The sequence below is a fragment of the Carcharhinus amblyrhynchos genome, chromosome 28 (genome assembly GCF_965287045.1).
Source record: "Carcharhinus amblyrhynchos chromosome 28, sCarAmb.v2.hapA, whole genome shotgun sequence".
Taxonomy (NCBI): domain Eukaryota; kingdom Metazoa; phylum Chordata; class Chondrichthyes; order Carcharhiniformes; family Carcharhinidae; genus Carcharhinus; species Carcharhinus amblyrhynchos.
The window spans coordinates 34,785,361-34,804,162 of NC_137351.1; the positions used below are offsets into that span (position 1 = coordinate 34,785,361).

General features: G+C 42.4%; 1 protein-coding gene across 3 annotated transcripts in view; it reads left to right on the forward strand.

Moving 5' to 3' along the window:
• Positions 1 to 18,802, forward strand: part of asb7 (ankyrin repeat and SOCS box containing 7) — a 47,206-nt gene that overhangs the window by 11,268 nt on the left and 17,136 nt on the right. For 2 of the 3 annotated variants that reach the window (XM_080214227.1, XM_080214228.1), the window contains 2 exons: positions 3,868 to 4,138; positions 15,398 to 16,003. In XM_080214227.1, the coding sequence (XP_080070353.1) occupies positions 3,928 to 4,138; positions 15,398 to 16,003 (817 nt within the window). In that variant the 5' untranslated portion in view covers positions 3,868 to 3,927. The remainder of the gene's footprint in view (positions 1 to 3,867; positions 4,139 to 15,397; positions 16,004 to 18,802) is intronic. The other variant, XM_080214226.1, reaches the window with a different exon arrangement.

Sequence of the window (18,802 nt, forward strand, 5' to 3'; positions counted from 1 at the left end):
AACTCTAACGAGTACAAGTATTTTCCAGGATGATCCTGGAACATGATTCTATGATTCTAACAGCGAGAAGCTTTTATGAAGGAGAGCAGGACTTAAATGTTTTTGTGTTGTCCAGCCAGATCTGAATGGCTAAGCCAGTTGTCCACCATATCTGCTTAAGTCTTTGTCCATTGTACTTAAGTGGCGACGTGGACAGTACATGGAGAATGATCAGAGTAAGAAAAAGTAATGGTTTTAATGGAGATTTGGGCATGACGCATGAAAACAAAAATATGATTAAGCAGATCAATAGCTACAGAACATTTGTGGTGACTGGAGGTCACTGTGGTTGGGAATTTGAAAGTGTAGTATTAGATTTGGAGAGCATTCCCCCCCTTCTGCAAGAAGCAAGTATGGTTGATAGTAGCCACACAGAGTGATCATAGCGGGACTGCGTGATAAACCATGTAAAGGCTGGGAATTTGTTGACAATGGGAATTCAGTGCAGAGGGGCAATGAGGCTGCTTTTAACGTCCTGTAATTGTAATGGATCATGTATGTATAATGCAGCATTTAAAATATAGCTCAACATTTTAGTGCCCCATTCAGTTATTGTGTAGAAAATGAAAATGAGATTTACAGCAAACCAGAAGTAGGTATGGCAGAGCAGTGAGAGGTTGTCAACAGCGAAACTATCCACAGCTGTGGCTGATGTCTCCATCTCAAATCTGACTTTGTAAGAAGTCTGACAACACCAGGTTTACGTCCAACCGATTTATTTGATAGTAAACTCACAAACTTGCGAGGTTTGTCCCTTCATCAGGTGAATGGAGAGTACTGGCCTCAGAGCATATAACAGCACAGTTTACAAATTACTGATTAGAATGCAAATCTTTACAAATGACCTGCTATTCAAGTCTTAGAGGCTGACAATGTGAGTGGAAGGAGCATTAAGCACGGGGTTAAAGAGATGTGTATTGTCTCCAGACAGTACAGCAAGTGAGGTTTTGCAAACCCAGGCAAGTCATGGAGGTTACAGATAGTGCTGAATGAACCCAAGATCCCTGTTGAGACTGTCCTCGTGTGCGGAACTTGGCTATCAGTCTCTGCTCAGCGACTCTGCCGAAAGGGAGAAACCCCAAAAGCTTGTGAGTTTACTGTCAAAAAAAATCAGCTGGACTTAAACCTGGTGTTGTCAGACATCTTACTGCTCTTGTAGCCGCACTCATGATTAGACTGCTTCAGTTCAGCTTCTTTTAATCAGGACGTTCCAAAGTAGGTGTCACTCCACTGGTGCTGGTGAGGTTCAGGGGTGATGATAGGAAACTTTAGGTAACCCATTTTGGAATCATAGAGGACGCCATTTAACCCATCTTACATGTGCCAGCTCTCCAAGAGCCACTCAGCCACCTTTTCCCATAGCTCTATGGATTTTTCCTGTTTGGATTATTATCCAATTCTCCTTAAGCTATGATTGAATTTTTACAGCGCAGAAAGTGGCCCTTTGGCCCATAATGTCTTATGATGGCCAGATCTGTTTGTTGACATTACTGCTGCTCTGCACCAAGACATAGTCTTGACTTGGAGCCAGATTTAAACTGCATTAGGAAAAAATTGGAGAACTACACTGTGGAGATTGCTAGACTTTTGTGCACAGCTTTCTAAAGGATCTGGCAAATGCCATTATTTGGCCTCTAACCCATTGAACTTGTCTTGTCAGGTGGCAGTCTATCATTTTAGAATTCGTTGAATGTCACTGCTACTCCCTATCTTGAGCATTTCCACTATTGCCGAAGATACCATTCTGCAAACCTAGACTAGAGATTTGTTATTAGTTTAGTCATTTATTCTGTCCAGTTCACCGATGATTTGAAAAACTTGAAATTCAACTCAACTTTGGTTTGACCATTTGAAACAGTCTTGGGTTTTCTTGAAATAATAATCGTATTTCCTGACAAAATGCAGCATACATAATCAATCCAGGAAAGTTTAATTGACTACTTAATCTAATGCTTTATACTATATAAAATACTGAAGTAGTTGGTTAGTTCAAGCAGAAAATTAATTTTACTTAATAAGATGCAACTGGAAATTAAATCAGAATTTTGTTTGTGCTGTTAGGTCTAAATTGAATTTTCCTTGGCCAACTAATGTCCTATGTGGTGTACAGCACAACCATTTTTTATTCTTCCTTAGTATCAGGGTGATGTTGGCAAGGCCAGCATTTGTTGTTCATTCCTAATTGTCCTTGAGAACGTGGTGGAAAGTCTCACCCTTGAACCAATGCAGTCCATCTGGTATAGGCACACCATAGTGCTTTTAGGAAGCGATTTTACTCAGTGACAGTGGAGAAATGATGAGCTATTTCTCCAAGTCAGGATGATGTGTGGGTTGGAGGGGAATTTTGCAGTTAGTGATCCCATGTTTTGACGTTGACCTTCCAGGTGGCAGAGGTCTCAGGTTTGGAAGTTGTAGTCAGTGGAGACTTGGCAAATTGCAGTGGTGCCTGTATGTGGTGTATACTGCTGCTGTGTCAATGGTGGCGGAAGCGATTAGTTAAGGTGGTGGATGGGATGCCAATCACATTGCTTTGTCCTGAATGGTGTTTAGCTCCATGTGTTGTTAGAGCCGCATTCATCTCAGCAAAAGGAGAATATTCCATTACACTTGTGATTTGCGCCTTGTAGATGGTGGACATTGGATAAGGGACGGTACAGTGCTTAGCACTGCTGCTTCACAGCTCTAGGGACCTGGGTTTGATTCCCAGCTTGGGTCACTGTGTGGAGTTTGCACATTCTCCCCATGTCTGTGTAGGTTTCCTCCGGGTGCTCTGGTTTCAAAGATGTGCAGATTAGGTTGATTGGCCAAGCTAAAATTGCCCCTTAGTGTCCTGGGATAGAAGGATTAGTGGGTAAATGTATGGGGTTATGGGGGTCGGGCCTCGAAGTGATTTTTGTCAGTGCAGACTTGATGGGCCGAATGACCACCACCTGCACTGTAGGGTTTCTATGATTTCTAAGTTTTGGAGAGTTAGGAGATGAGTTATTCACTGCAGAATTCCCACTCTCTGACCTGCTTTTAGAGCCATAGTATTTACATGGCTAGTCCAGTTCAGTTTCTGGTCAACGGTAACACTGAGGATGTTGGTAGTGAAGAATCCAGCAATAGTAATGCGATTGAAAGTGCAGGAGAGATGGTAAATACTTGGCATTTGTGTGGTGCGAATGTTATTTGTACTTTATACATCCAAAGTATGAGAGGAAGGAAATCTGTCATCCTTACATGATCTGGCCTTTGTGCCTGCAGACCCACAGCAATACAGAAATGAATTTGACAGATGGGAAAAGAAGGGCATTCGAGATGTCTAATGCCAATGATATTTGCCAGGTTGAATTCATGAATCACATGTTCTTTGTGATCATTTAGATGGGAAATTGTTACACGTGTTAATTCTGTTCATTTAAAATTTTAACTACAAGTTGAGTGTAGTTTGGAAGAGAGGCATTAAATTGACTGCCTTCAACTTGATATCGATAAGGGGAGAGAGGATATGTACAAAGTGTGCTTGAAGTTTGATTTGAACTATTCTCCAGCAGAGGAGATGTGGTGAATGTATGAAACTATTTTTTTAAAAAAGGGGTCAGTATTAGGAGGCCCTTTAGTTTCACAGTGTCTCTTGTTGAGAATTCATAGTATGAATCAAGCCCATTATTAAGCAAGCAGATATTTGCAAACAGATCTTCAACAGAGTATTGACTATTTATTAACAGATTTGCTAAACTTAGCGCCACGTTTCCTCAATTGCCAATTCTGTTGGAGTATCTAATTTTTATAGCATGAATTAGAGATTGTTATTATGCCAAACTAATTTGTGAATTCTTATTAAAGTTTGATGAAGGTGTAGAACATTGACCTCATGCATCTATTGTGACAACGTGACTCACTAGCATGTTCCATCATCACTGTAGAAGAAACCCGGAACTGCAGCAAGAACTGCAAATCCAAAATGCTGTTGCAGCTGGTGATGTTCATACAGTGCGCAAGATGCTGGAACAAGGCTATTCTCCTAATGGTCGTGATGCTAACGGATGGACTCTGCTCCATTTCTCTGCAGCTAGAGGCAAAGAAAGATGTGTTCGAGTATTTTTAGAGCACGGAGGTAAGTGAAGGCAATGCCTTAAAACTGACTCTTGGTTTATTTGCAATTGCTTGTGTTTCTGATTAGCAAAACTCATGGGCTGGAATTCTCCTACCTTGCCCATGGCTGGGATTATTTGGTTCTGCTGATGTGAATGGAGATTTGGCTGAGCACCAAATTCTCCATTCTCACTGGCAGTGGTAGTGGGTTGTACAAGACCACGGAATTCCGACCATAGTCTTTTGTGACTGAAAGCATGTTTGTTGGTGTAGTCCAGTCACCTTTTTGTGGATTAAGGATGATAGGACAAGACATGTTAAGAGATATAGAAATAAAGGTTTTGCATATTGTAGTAATTCTAAACTAGGTAACTAATCAGGAGATGTAAAATCATGATGTTTTTCAATATCCAGATTCTTTACCATGGGATCATGGTAGCAATTGAAGTACTAATTTAGTCAGAATGAATTAATTGTTTATGGTCCTGACCATATTTCAAATTCTGCACGATTTGAAGATGTTGCAAATGTTGAAATTAGCATTTTGCAGGGTATCTTTTAACTAATTGAAGAGAAAGCTAGAGGTGCATTTTCCTCCAAGTATTGAATATAAAAATATTAATTCTTCAATTAGGCATGCGTCAGGATGGTAAGAGAAAGGCCTAGTTAGTTTAGTGTCGGGAAAGCGCACGCATTGCATGTACATTGGGGATGTCTTGAATGCAATTAAATAGGATAGATCCCTTTTCTTTGGGGGAGAAAACACCAAAAAAGGTCTGAAAGGGGATTCAATAGGATGAAATGTGGAGAAACATTTGGCACTTGTATCTGAATACAGGATAGAAGGCATCAATCTGTTATAGACAATTATCAAAAACACACTTTTTTTCACTCAGAGTTGGTTGCACTGCTAACATGTGGTACAGTTGAAGCAATGCATCAACACAACTAATACTTGCAGTCCTTCATGTTTTTTTTAAAAATGTTTTAACTTGTATTTGGTATCTGTTTAGATAGAAACCTTGTCTAGTATCATCTTTAGTTAAGTAGAAGCCTCTTTATGATGATGTTGATCTGTACATAACCCTCCCTGGAGATGCTACTTTCAAATTAGGGAAGTGGTCACAGAATCATAGAGATTTACAGTGTGGAAACAGGCCCTTCGGCCCAACTTGTCCATGCTGCCCTTTTTTACCACTTAGCTAGTCCCAATTGCCCGCATTTGGCTCATATCTCTCTATACTCATCTTACCAATGTAACTGTTTAAATGCTTTTTAAAAGACAAAATCGTACCTGCCTCTACTGCTACCCGTGGCAGCTTGTTCCAGACACTCACCACCCTCTGTGTGAAAAAATTGCCCCTCTGGACACTTTTATATCTCTCCCCTCTCACCTTAAACCTATGCCCTCTAGTTTTAGATTCCCCTACTGGGAAAAGGTATTGACTATCTAGCTGTTCTATGCCCCTCATTATTTTATTGACCTCTACAGGATCATCCCTCAGCCTCCTATGTTTCAGGGCAAAAAGTCTATCCAGCCTCTTATAACTCAAACCATCAAGTCCTGGTACTATCCTAGTAAATCTTTTCTGCTCTCTTTCTAGTTTAATAACATCCTTCAATGTGTTTAGCCTCCACTATCCACTGAACTCTTTTTTTAAAGTTATTCAGAAATCTATCAATCTCTGCTTTCATCTTACTTAGTGATGAGCTTCCACAGCTCTCGCAGGTAGAGAATGCCAAAGATTCACAACCCTCTGTGTAAAGAAATCTCTCCTCATCTCAGTCAACATCTCCAATGTTCTGTTTCCTGATGGTGATAGGCAATCCTTTTGTTATCCAGTTATAGTTGTTGAAGGCAATGGTGGATATTTTATGGCAATGCCACTGATTGACCGACCTGGATTTTGCAGAAGACATTACATTGCTGGCTGAAGAATTGCATGTACCCCAAGACATGACCACTGGTCTTGAGAGTTGTGGTGCCAAAGTTGGTCTATGCATCAACTAAAAAGAGTGGCAGTGTTGCCCTGAGGGTGTTGAAGATTAACGATATGGTGTGGTATCAGAGTAAACAGCAGGCTAGATGGAGTAGGGGCAGTTAATCCTTTCCCTGATGGCCATTGATCAATTGATGGCTGTGGATGACAATCCAGCAAGTTTCATGGATGTTTTCTGATTGCAGCCCACAGAAGATCAGATTTATTAAACTTAATTTTGCAGTTTACAATGGTGCAATTTGAAACCTTGACCGTTGGATTGAAATATTTTAATTATGAAGTTATTGTAGTTTTCGGAATCATGCAATTGTTCCAGTCATGTTCACAGATTATCGTATTTGGTGGTAGTGGCATAGAAGGAGTTGGGGCCCACGCTCCCTCCCACCCGCTCTCTGCGTAGTCCATCTGGTAGCATTCCTTCATCATCTCCCCATAACCCTGCACATTCTTCCTTTTCAGGTAATAGTCTAATTTCCTTTTGGATGCCTTGATTGAATCTGCCTCCATTACATTCAGGCAATGCATTCCAGACCTTAATCTCACAGTGTGATAAAAGTTTGCCTCCCATCACCTTTGTTTCTTTTACCAATTACTTGAAATCTGTGCTCTTTTCTTGATCCTTTAACAGGTGGCAAACTTCTCCCTTTCTATCCTGTTTAGACCCCTTATGATTTTGAACACCTCTATCACATTTCCTCTGGATGTTTTCCATTGAAAACTGTTCCAAAACCTATTTATCTTTGTAATTGAAGTTCCTTGTCCCTGGAACCATCCTTGTGAATCTTTTCTGCACTCTCTCCAATGCCTTCACGTCCTTCCTAAAGTATTGTACCCAGGACTGGATGCAGTGTTCCAGCAGAAGTGCAATTACATGTTGAATAATCTCCTTAAGGTGCTCCTTAAAATTTACCAGGCTTTTAGCCATCTGCCCTAACATTGTCCTGTGTGGCTTGGCTTTATAAAGCTCCTGTGAAGGGCTTTGTGCTGTTTTAATATGTAAAAGGTGCTTTATAAATACAAGTATTTGATCAGTTTTGGGATTAATAGTAGAATGGCTACAACACAGGAGGCAGCCATTTGGCTCATTGAACCAAAGCCATGTTTGCTGCAGTTGCTTATCTGATTCCCTTATGAAAGCTGTGACTGTGTTTGCTGTAGATACCTTTTCAGGCACTGTATTCCAGATCATAACCACTTGTTGCACAAAATCATTTTTTCTCATGTTACATAAGAACATAAGAAATAGGAGCAGGAGTAGGCCATCTAGGCCTTCGAGCCTGCCCTGCATTTGGTTCTTTTGCCAAGTACTTTAAATCTATGTCCTGTAGTTCCCAACCCATCTGACAGTGGGAACAGTTTCTCAGTATTTACTCTGCCTTGACTCTTCATAATTTTCACCATCTCTATCAAATTTGATTTATTATTGTCTCATGTATTAGTATATAGTGAAAAGTATTGTTTCTTACAAGGCATGCAGACCAAGCATACTGCACATAAGGAAGGAAAGGAGAGAGTGCCGAATATAATGTTACGGTCATAAATACGGTGTAGAGAAAGATCAACTTAATGCAAGGGAGCTCCATTCAAAAGTCTGATGGCAGCAGGGAAAATGCTGTTTTTGACTTGGTTGGTATGTGTCCTCAGACTTTTGTCTCTTTTTCCTGATGGGAAAAGGTGGAAGAGGGTATATCAGGGGTGTGTGGGGTCCTTGATTATGCTGGCTGCTTTTCTGAGACAACAGGAAATGTAGACAGTGTCAATTGATGGAAGGTTGGTTTGAGTGATGGGCTGGGCTTCATTCACAACCCTTTGTAGTTTATTGCGGTCTTGGACTGAGCAGGAGCCATTCCAGGCTGTGATGTAACCACAAAGAATGCTTTCTATGGTGCATCAGTAGAAGTTGGTGAGAGTTGTAGCAGACATGCCAAATTTCTTTAGTCTCCTGAGAAAGTAGAGGCGTTGGTGAGCTTTCTTAACTATAGTGTCCCACACAGAGGGACCAGGACAGGTTATTGCTGATCTGGACCTAAAAACTTGAAGCTCTTGACCATTTCTACTTCATCCCATTGACGTAGACAGGGGCATGTCCTCCACTACGCTTCCTGAAATTGATGACTATCTTCATTTTATTGACATTGAGGGAGAAATTATTGTTGCGGCATCAGTTCACCAGATTCTCTATCTCTTTCCTATACTATGTCTTGTCGTTGTTTGAGATCCGACCCACTACGATGGTGTTATCAACAAACTTGAAAATCAAGTTGGAGGAGAATTTGGCCACGCAATCGAAGGTGTATAAGGAGTATTGAAAGGGGCTGGGGACACAGCCTTGTGGAGCACCAGAGTTGAGGAGATGTTGTTGCCTTTCCTTACTGACTGCAGTTTGGGGTTAGGAAGTCAAGGATCCAGTTGCAGAGGGAGAAGCCGAACCCCAGAGCATGAAATTTGGAGCTGAGTCTCGTAGGAATAATGGTGTTAAAAGCTGAGCTGTAGTCACTGAATCTCCTCTCAATCGTCTCTCCAGTCTATCGACAAATGAAAGACCTTTGTCCTTCAACCTAGAACCATTCTGGCAAATCTTTTCTTCCTTTTAAAACCTTCATATGTTTCTTCAAATGCTTTGTCCAGATTTGTACTCCTGTTGAAGCCAAACCAGTCTTTTATCAAGTGTCTCCCATTCCGACCCACCAAAAAATTAGCAGGTCAGAATGGAAGGAATGCCCCCAAAGTCTTCCAGCAAGCAGACAGACAAAATGGATGCACCCCAGATGTAACACTGGCACATGTTGGTGCACGTTAATATATGAAATCCCAGGGACATGTACTCTATCGACTCCCTTAGAGGTGCAGGATACTGTCAGGAATATGCATCCTTGAAAACAAATGTGAACACGTTTTGGCACCGGGACAAGCCACAAAGGAAGGTTGATGTAATTGTTCTTAAAGACAGGGTCAAGAGACAAGAATTGGAATGCAGTCTAGCCACAGGAATTGCTGATATCTCAAAGGACAATATTGCCATTGAAGATTCTTGGAAAAAGTTGAACGATGTTACTGCACAGCTTCTGAGGTCCAAGGATTCATTAACTGGAAGCAACAAAATCAAAACAATGACCAAGGCATGTGCAAGCTTCTAGACAAAATGCAAAATCTTCGCAAGTCTTAGCTGTCTGACAAGAAATCACCAGCAAGGAATGCCAGAAACCATCATGCAAAACACATACTGCAGGCCAAACCAAGAAATGAAGAACTAGATGTTGGGAAAACCAGAATGAAGAGCTCCAAGCAACTGCTGATAATGACCTGAAGACTCCCGGGTTCAATTTCGGTCTCGGGTCACTGTCTATGTGGAGTTTGCATTTCATTCTGTACTGAATAAACCTGTGGAGTCTAACCTCCAGGCACATATTGGGGACTAGAACCCTCCAGTTAACTGCCTAATTCTCTGGGGACTCGAACCTCTTTCTTGTTAACCCACTTATTTCTTACTAGGGACTCGATCTCTTTGTATTGGCTTTGTACTGAATAAACCTGTGGACTTAAACCTCTAGGCACGTGTGGAGAACTCGAACCCTCCACTTTCTTGTTACCTGTGTCTCTCCGACTGTCTTGTGTCCAGATTCGAGGGGGATAGTTACTAGTTGGCCGAAGGGGTTGAGATAGAAGCACGGGTTGGTAGAGAGAGACCAAGGTTAATCTTACCTTGTGGTGCCGTCCGTCTCTGTCCTTCCTCGCCCCGTCTCGATCACTGACGCCAGTCGACCTGTACTATGCGTTTGGGCTCCCAGCTCGCTCACCGATTGTGGAATTCGCTTTCGGAAGTTGGATCAAAAACTGATGAGAGACAGGTTTCTCCGCAATCCTCCTTTATTGCATCGGAGGAGAGACCGCTAGACCATGCGCATCAAGTTTGGGTTCGTGAGTCTCCGTCTGGCTTACAAAACAGTTTCAGTTATACACGACGGAGATACATCCACATGCTTCTGTTAGCTAATAAGGGCGTAGCTGTATTGTTACATTTTGATTAGATTATTTTCAAGAACAAAAGGCGATAGCCACGTAAGGACATGACTGTTAAAGTTTCTGATTAGATTACTTTCAAGAACAAAAGACAATCGATAAGGCCCTGCCCTCTGAAGCCAGAACTCCAATTACCTATTAGCAGTTTTTTTAACGTGATTGTTAGTTTCGGTGAGCCTTGTCACCCTCGCCTCAGGCCCTTTCCATAACCAGTTTATCCCTCAACTGATTTCTAGTTACGCATCCCAATTTTAACCCTTCCTTCTTCTCAATCTACCTTATACACATTCTCAATCCTGTGCCTGCGTGGGTTTCCTCCAGATGTTCCTGTTTCCTCCCACAGTCCAAAGGTATGTAGGTTAGGTTGGTTGGCCAGGAAAAATTGCCCCTTAGTGTCAAGGGGATTAGCAGGGTAAATAGGGCTGAGTGGGATTATTGTCGGTTCGTGCTCAATGGGCCGACTGACCATCTTTTGCCCTTAAGGGATTTGATGATTTTATCCACATGAAGGTCTGCAATCAATCTATACCCTCAAAACCTACAGGTATGACGCTCATTCTTTCAGCTGAATGAGAATGGCATTGTCACTCGACTCGTAATCCAGAGACCTAGGGTAATTTTTTTTTATTACTTATTCATTCATGGGATGTGGGCTTCGCTGGCTTGGCAAACATTTATTGTCCATCCTAATTGCACTTAGAAGATAGTGAGGTGCCTTCTTGAACCACTGCAGTCCATTGTTGGGGAGGGAGTTCCACGATTTTGATTCAGCCATATGTAGCATCTCCAAATGCAGTGCAGGAACTTGCCAAGGTTCCTTATGTAGCATCTTCCAAACCCATATCCACTGCCATCTAGAAAGTCTAGGCTAGAAGATATGAGAACACCACCACCTGGAAGCTTCCCTCCAAGCTGCATACCATCCTGACTTGGACATATATCGCTGCTGTTTCGTTGTCATTAGGTCAAAATCTCAGAACTCTCTCCCTAACAGCACTGTGTTGTATCTGCACCACATGGACTGCAGCAGCTCAAGAGAGGTGATCTCATAGAAACTTATAAAATTCTCACAGGGATAGGCAGAGTAGATTGAGAAAGAATGTTCTAATGGTGGTGGAGTCTACAAATAGAGATCACCTTTTAGAATTGAGGTGAGCAAAAATTCTTCACCCAGAGAGTGGTGAATGTATGGAATTCACTATCACAGTGTATTTGAGGCTAAAACATTGTTTGATTTCAAGACTAAATTTTATGCAGCTTTTGGGGCTAAAGGGATCTAAAGGATATGGGAGGAAGGGAGAGATCATGATATTGAATTTGATGGTCAAAATGAATGGCAGAGCAGGCTCGAAGGGCCAAATGACCTACTCCTGCTTCTAGTTTCTATGTTTTGTGTGTATCCTCACCATCTCCAAGGCAATATATTGCCATTCCTTCACTGGCCAAGGCAGCGACATCCACATCCCTGAACAAAAAAAATGGCAGCTCCTAATAAATAGGCATCTGATTCTCTCATAAGAACATAAGAAATAGGAGCAGGAGTAGGCCATCCAGCCCCTCGAGCCTGCCCCGCCATTCAACAAGATCATGGCTGATCTGAAGTGGATCAGTTCCACTTTCCCGCTTTCTTCCCATAACCCTTAATTCCCCTGTCTATCAGAAACCTATCTACCCGTGACTTAAATATATTTAGCAAGGTAGCCTCCACCACTTCAACGGGCAGAGAATTCCAGAGATTCACCACCCTTTGAGTGGTGAATCTGAACTCTGATCTAAATTGCACCCCCCCTTATCTTGAGGCTGTGTCCTCTAGTCCTGCTGACCTTTCTAAGCAGGAAGAACCTCTCTACCTCTACCCTATCCATCCCCTTCATTATCTTTTTATGTCTCTATAAGATCCCCCCTCATCCTTCTAAACTCCAATGAGTACAGACCCAGTCTATTTAGTCTCTCTTCATAGGTCAACCCCCTCATCTCCGGTATCAGCCTAGTGGACCTCCTCTGCACTCCCTCCAAGGCCAATATATCCTTCCACAAGTGTGGCGACCAAAACAGCACACAGTACTCCAGCTGCGGCCTCACCAGTACCCTGCACGGTTGCAGCAAGACCTCCCTGCTTTTATATCCTGTCCCCCTCGCTATAAAGGCCAACATTCCATTCGCCTTCTTGATCACCTGCTGCACCTGCAGACTGGGTTTTTGTGACTTGTGCACAAGGACCCCCAGATCCCTCTGCACCGTAGCATGCTGCAGCTTATCGCCTTTTAAATAATAATCCCTCCTACTATTATTTCTGCCAAAGTGGATAACCTCACACTTGCTAACATTATACTCCATCTGCCAGGTCCTTGCCCACTCACTCAGCCTATCCAGATCTTTCCACACCTTCCACGCAATTTGCTTTTCCACTCATCTTTGTGTCATCAGCAAATTTCGTCACCCTACACAGCCCCTTCCTCCAGATCATCTATATAAGTGGCAAACAGTTGAGGCCCCAGCACCAATCCCTGTGGCACTCCACTAGTCACCAACTGCCCACCAGAATAGCATCCATTGATACCAACTCTCTGCTTCCTATTAGACAGCCAATCCTCTATCCACGCTAACACCTTACCCCTTAATTGTGCAAAGCATTTCAGTAATCTAGACCAGAATCCATCATATACAATCACTTCCACTGACCACACTTTGGAAGGGCTTATATCCTCCTATAAGCAGAAGTGACAAAAGCCATAAATCACTTTTATGTGGGCAAGTCACTGGGAGCTGAACGTACAAAGGGTCTCGCATCATTCAGCAACTCACTAGTCTCTTCTGTCTGATCTGGAATGAGGGCACTGTTGTGTCTTACACCAGCAAAGATAACTCCATTACCTGTCACTACAGAGAGAACGGTAGCAAGTCCACCTGTGGCAATCGACTGGAATATCATTAATATTCATTAGCAAACAAAATCCTTACAAGGGATATTCTTGGATTGTGGCTCAGCTCAATGACTGTGTACCCAGAATCAGTGTGGATTTTGTGAAGGATGGGAAACAGTGGACATGGTCTTTGCAGCATGTCAAATTCAAGAAGAATCCTAACAGAATAAAACCTTATACAGTGTTCATTGTTCTGACCAAGTTGTTTAACACAGTAAACTGGAAATGTTTGAAACGTTCTGTACAAAAAAGGCGGCCCTGAAAAGATAATCAGTGTCAATCCCTCCACCACATGAACCGTAACAGCACTGTGTACCATCTACAAAGGTTCTTAGGCAGCAGCTTTCAAATCCATAACCGCTATTCTGTAGCCATGATGTGGAGATGCCGATGTTGGACTGGGGTAAACACAGTAAGAAGTCTCACAACGCCAGGTTAAAAGTCCAACCAATTTATTTGATAGTAAATTCTCAAGCTTTCGGGGTTTGCCCCTTCGTCAGGTAAATGGAGAGTTCTGGCCTCAGACAGAGCATATAACAGCACACACAGTTTACAGATTACTGATTAGAATGTGAGTCTTCACAGCTAACCTGCTGTTCGAGTTTTAAAGATGCAACAATGTGAGAACAAGAGCAGCAAATAACTGGGAACATCACCACCTGAAGGTTTCCCTCCAAGTCATTCACCATCCTGATTGGGAAATATATCCTTCACTGTTGCTGGGTTAAAATCCTGGAACTCCCTCCTTAACAGTAATATGGATGTACCTACACCTCAGACTGCAGCAATTAAAGGCAGCAGCTAACCAGACCTTCTGAAAGGCAACTAGGGATGGGCAATAAATGCTGGTCTAGCTTAGGATGCCCATATCCCATAAATATATATTTTTTAAAATTTGCTCATTTCACAACTATGATGGTCAGAATGGTGCATAGTAGTAAGTTATCAGATGCCTTTCCTGTCGCTGACGGCACCAAGCAAAGCTTCGTGCTGGCTCCAGCTCTGTTTGCCATGTGCTTTCCAGCCAAGTTGTAGAACACATTCAAAAATCTCAATACATGAGTCCACATTCAATTCAGGACAAACAGTAATCTCTTCAACTTGCAAAGGCTCAAAGCTTGCACAACAGTTGCAGGATAGCTGGTGAGTGAACCCTTTGCAGATGACTGCGCTTTCATTGCACGTATTTCAGAGGACATTCAGCTGCTTGTTGATCACTCTACAGTAGCCTGGAGGACTTTGGTCTGACAAGTATGAAAGATCTTGTTTAACCCACCCTTGGCCACACACTCAAAGATCCTGCAGTCACAATCAATAACACATTCTTCTGTTCAGTATAGAAGTTTTGTTATCTTGGGAGTAGCCTCTCCAATGACATTATGATGGATAACAAAATCAATCATTGTCCGGTGAAAGCAAATTCAGTGTTTAGCAGGTTCAGTTTGCACGATGAACTGTATGTGCTTGAATGTTAGTAGCTTTGCTCTTGAGGTCATGTTATTTAACATATACATTTATGTAGCACTTTTCATGACCTTGCAACACCCCTCTGCATTTTATAACTATAAAGCACTTTTATATTAGTGTTGATATCAGAAATAGGATGGTCAATTTACATACATCAAGCACCCAAAAACAGCAATGAACTCATTAACCAGATCATCACTGTTAGCTGTCCCTTGAAGGATAAATATTGGCCCTAAGGACTCACCTGCTCTTCAGCTTGTATTATGAGATCTTTTATGTGCACCTGAGGGCAGATAGGCCTTTTTTTAAAATCACTCCCAACTTAAAGCACTATGTCAATACAGTTCTGAGTGTTATCAATTTTGTGCTTCAGTTCTAGGTTGAGAATTGAACCCACAGTTTTTTATTTCAGAAGCAAGAGTGCAGCACTAAACTGAGCAATGTTGAACATATGAATCATCTCCACCTCCACACTTGTGTCTATTACTACATAAAATTATTTGTATAGGTTAAGTTAACTTGGCCTGTATGGATTAAATAAAGGAGTATTGTCTCATTAAGAATTTATCATCATACGTACTGTATTACCTAATTGCAGTTTGAATATGGAACTGTAGCAAACAGAAGGACATTTCATAGTAATGCAATGAAAGTGTAAAATACCAACTAACGATTGATCAGCTGTTTAATATGGTGGTTGTAGAGGACATTTTGACTGCCAGAGATCAGATTGCATAATCACAAGCATTTCTTAAAGTTTTAATCTCGATTTCCAGCTTTGCATACCCAGTTAATTAATGAGATGGTTTTTATTTTGAAAGATCGTGTCCTGATACTATCTCCTTGTAATTGTGTTTTGATCTTTTGCAGCCGATCCCACAGTTAAAGACTTAATTGGAGGTTTTACAGCTTTGCATTATGCAGCCATGCATGGCCGAGCACGGATTGCAAGGTTGATGTTGGAATCAGAACACCGACCTGACATAATTAATGCTAAAAGCAATGATGGATGGACTCCGCTCCATGTGGCTGCGCACTATGGCAGAGACTCATTTGTCAGACTGCTGTTGGAGTTTAAAGCTGAGGTCGACCCACTCAGTGATAAAGGCACCACGCCACTTCAGCTGGCTATCATCAGAGAGCGCTCAAGCTGTGTGAAAATCCTTCTGGATCACAATGCCAATATTGACATTCAAAATGGTTTCCTGCTGCGGTATGCAGTGATCAAAAGCAACCACTCATATTGTCGAATGTTTCTTCAAAGAGGTGCAGACACAAACCTTGGCAGACTGGAGGATGGACAAACCCCATTACACTTGTCTGCACTAAAGGACGATGTGCTTTGTGCACGGATGTTACATAACTATGGTGCAGACTGTAATACAAGGAACTATGAGGGGCAGACCCCTCTGGCTGTCTCTGTAAGTCTATCTGGAACCAGCAGACCATGCCTGGATTTCTTACAGGAAGTTACAAGTAAGTTTTTTTTTGCATTTTTAGATTTACATGATTAAGTCAGGAAACAGCCCATCGGAACTTGTCTTGTGTTCAATTCTATGTTATACTTAAGTTAGATGGCATGAATAAATTAGCAAGAAACACCGAGTTTTAAAATAATTCTGACTAGAATATTCATTTAAATCAAAGCAAAACAATTGTACAAATTACAGTGCAAAATAGAGCAAAGGACATAGAACATTACAGCGCAGAACAGGCCCTTCGGCCCACGATGTTGCGCCGACCAATTAAAAAGTAATGACCCTCTAACCTAAACCAATCCCTTTCCATCCATAAACCTATCCACGGATCTCTTAAACGCCTCCAAACTAGGCGCGTTTACAACTGCAGCAGGCAGGGCATTCCAATCCCTCACCACCCTCTGGGTAAAGAACCTACCTCTGACATCCGTCCTGTAACTACCACCCCTTAATTTAAAGCTATGCCCCCTCGTGCTAGCTTTCTCCATCTGAGGAAAAAGACTATCACTGTCCACCCTATCTAAACCTCTAATCATCTTACATGTTTCAATAAGGTCCCCTCTTAGCCGCCTTCTTTCTAACGAAAACAACCTCAAATCCCTCAGTCTCTCCTCATAGGACCTCCCCTCCATACCAGGCAACATCCTGGTAAACCTCCTCTGCACCCTCTCCAATGCCTCCACATCCTTCCTATAATGTGGGGACCAGAACTGCACACAATACTCCAAGTGCGGCCGCACCAGAGTTTTGTACAGTTGCAACGTGACACTGCAGCTCCTAAATTCGATCCCCCTACCAATAAACGCCAAGGCACCGTATGCCTTCCTAACAACCTTATCTACTTGATTCCCAACTTTCAGGGATCTATGTACACATACACAGTATTCAGAGTCCTCCCGTTAGCCCTATGCTCTACACATCTGTTATTCCTGCCAAAGTGAATTACCTCACACTTTTCCGCATTAAACTCCATCCGCCACCTCTCGGCCCAGCTCTGCAACTTGTCCAAGTCTCTCTGTAAACTATGACACCCCTCCTCGCTATCTACCACACCTCCGACTTTGGTGTCATCAGCAAATTTATTAATCCACCCAACTATACCCTCATCCAGATCATTTATAAAAATTACAAACAGCAGTGGCCCCAAAACAGATCCCTGAGGCACACCACTTGTAACCGAACTCCATGACGAATACTTACCATCAACCACCACCCTCTGTCTCCTATCTGCTAGCCAATTCCTGATCCAATTAACTAAATCACCCTCAATCCCATACATCTGCATTTTCTGCTGAAGCCTTCCATGGTGAACCTTATCAAACGCCTTACTAAAGTCCATATATACCACGTCAACTGCCTTACCCCCATCCACCTCTTTGGTCACTTTCTCAAAAAACTCTAAGGTTAGTAAGGCACGACCTACCCTCCACAAAACCATGCTGACTATCTCCAATCAATTCATTACTCTCTAAATAACTATAAATCCTATCCCTAAAAATTTTTTCTAAAACCTTGCCCACAACAGAAGTAAGACTCACCGGTCTATAATTCCCGGGGAAGTCTCTGTTCCCCTTCTTAAACAATGGGACAACATTCGCTATCCTCCAATCTTCTGGCACTATACCTGTGACCAACGACGACCTGAAGATCAGAGCCAGAGGCTCTGCAATTGCCTCTCTTGCCTCCCAGAGAATCCTAGGGTAAATCCCATCTGGCCCAGGGGACTTATCTATTTTCAAACCCTCAAGAATATCTAGCACATCCTCCTTATCAACTGCAATACTATCCAGTTTACAACCCTGTAACCCAGTGTTCTCCACAGCTACATTTATGTCTCCCTGCGTGAATACCGAAGAGAAATATTGGTTCAATGCCTCTCCAATCTCTTCCGGTTCCACACATAACTTCCCACTGCTGTCTCTAACTGGCCCTAATCTTGCCCTAACCAATCTTCTGTTCTTAACATATCTATAGAACGCCTTAGGATTCTCCTTAATCCTATCAGCCAAAGTCTTCTCATGTCCTCTTTTAGCCCTTCTTAACTCACTCTTTAACTCCCTCCTAGCCAATCTAAAGCTTTCCAGTGCACTACCTGAGCCCTCAAGTCTCATCCTGACATAAGCTTCCTTTCTCCTTTTAACCAGCGAATCAACTTTTTTAGTGCACCACGGTTCCCTAGCTCGACCATTTCCTCCTTGCCTGACAGGGACATACATATCAAGGACTCGCAGTAGCTGCTCCTTGAAAAAACTCCACATTTCGGACGTTCCCAGACCCTGTAGTCTCCTAGTCCAACCTATGCTTCCTAATTCTCTCCTAATTGCCTCATAATTACCCTTCCCCCAGCTAAAACTACTGACCCGAGGTTCGTGCCTATCCCTTTCCATCACTAAGGTGAACGTAACCGAATTGTGGTCACTATCACCAAAATGCACCCCAACTTCCAAGTCTAACACCTGGTCTAGCTCATTTCCCAGCACCAAATCCAGTACAGCCTCACCTCTAGTTGGCCTATCTACATACTGAGTCAAAAAACCTTCCTACACGTTTTGTGCAAAAACTGACCCCTCTAATGAGCTAGAGCTATAGCTATTCCAATCAATATTAGTAAAGTTAAAATCCCCCATAACAATTACCCTATTACTTTCACTCCTATCCAGGATCGTCTCCGCAATCCTTTCCTCAACCTCTCTAGAACTTTTAGGAGGTCTATAAAAGACTCCCAACAGGGTGACCTCCTCTCCTATTTCTAATCTCAGCCCATACTACCTCAACAGACAAATCCTCATCAAACTTC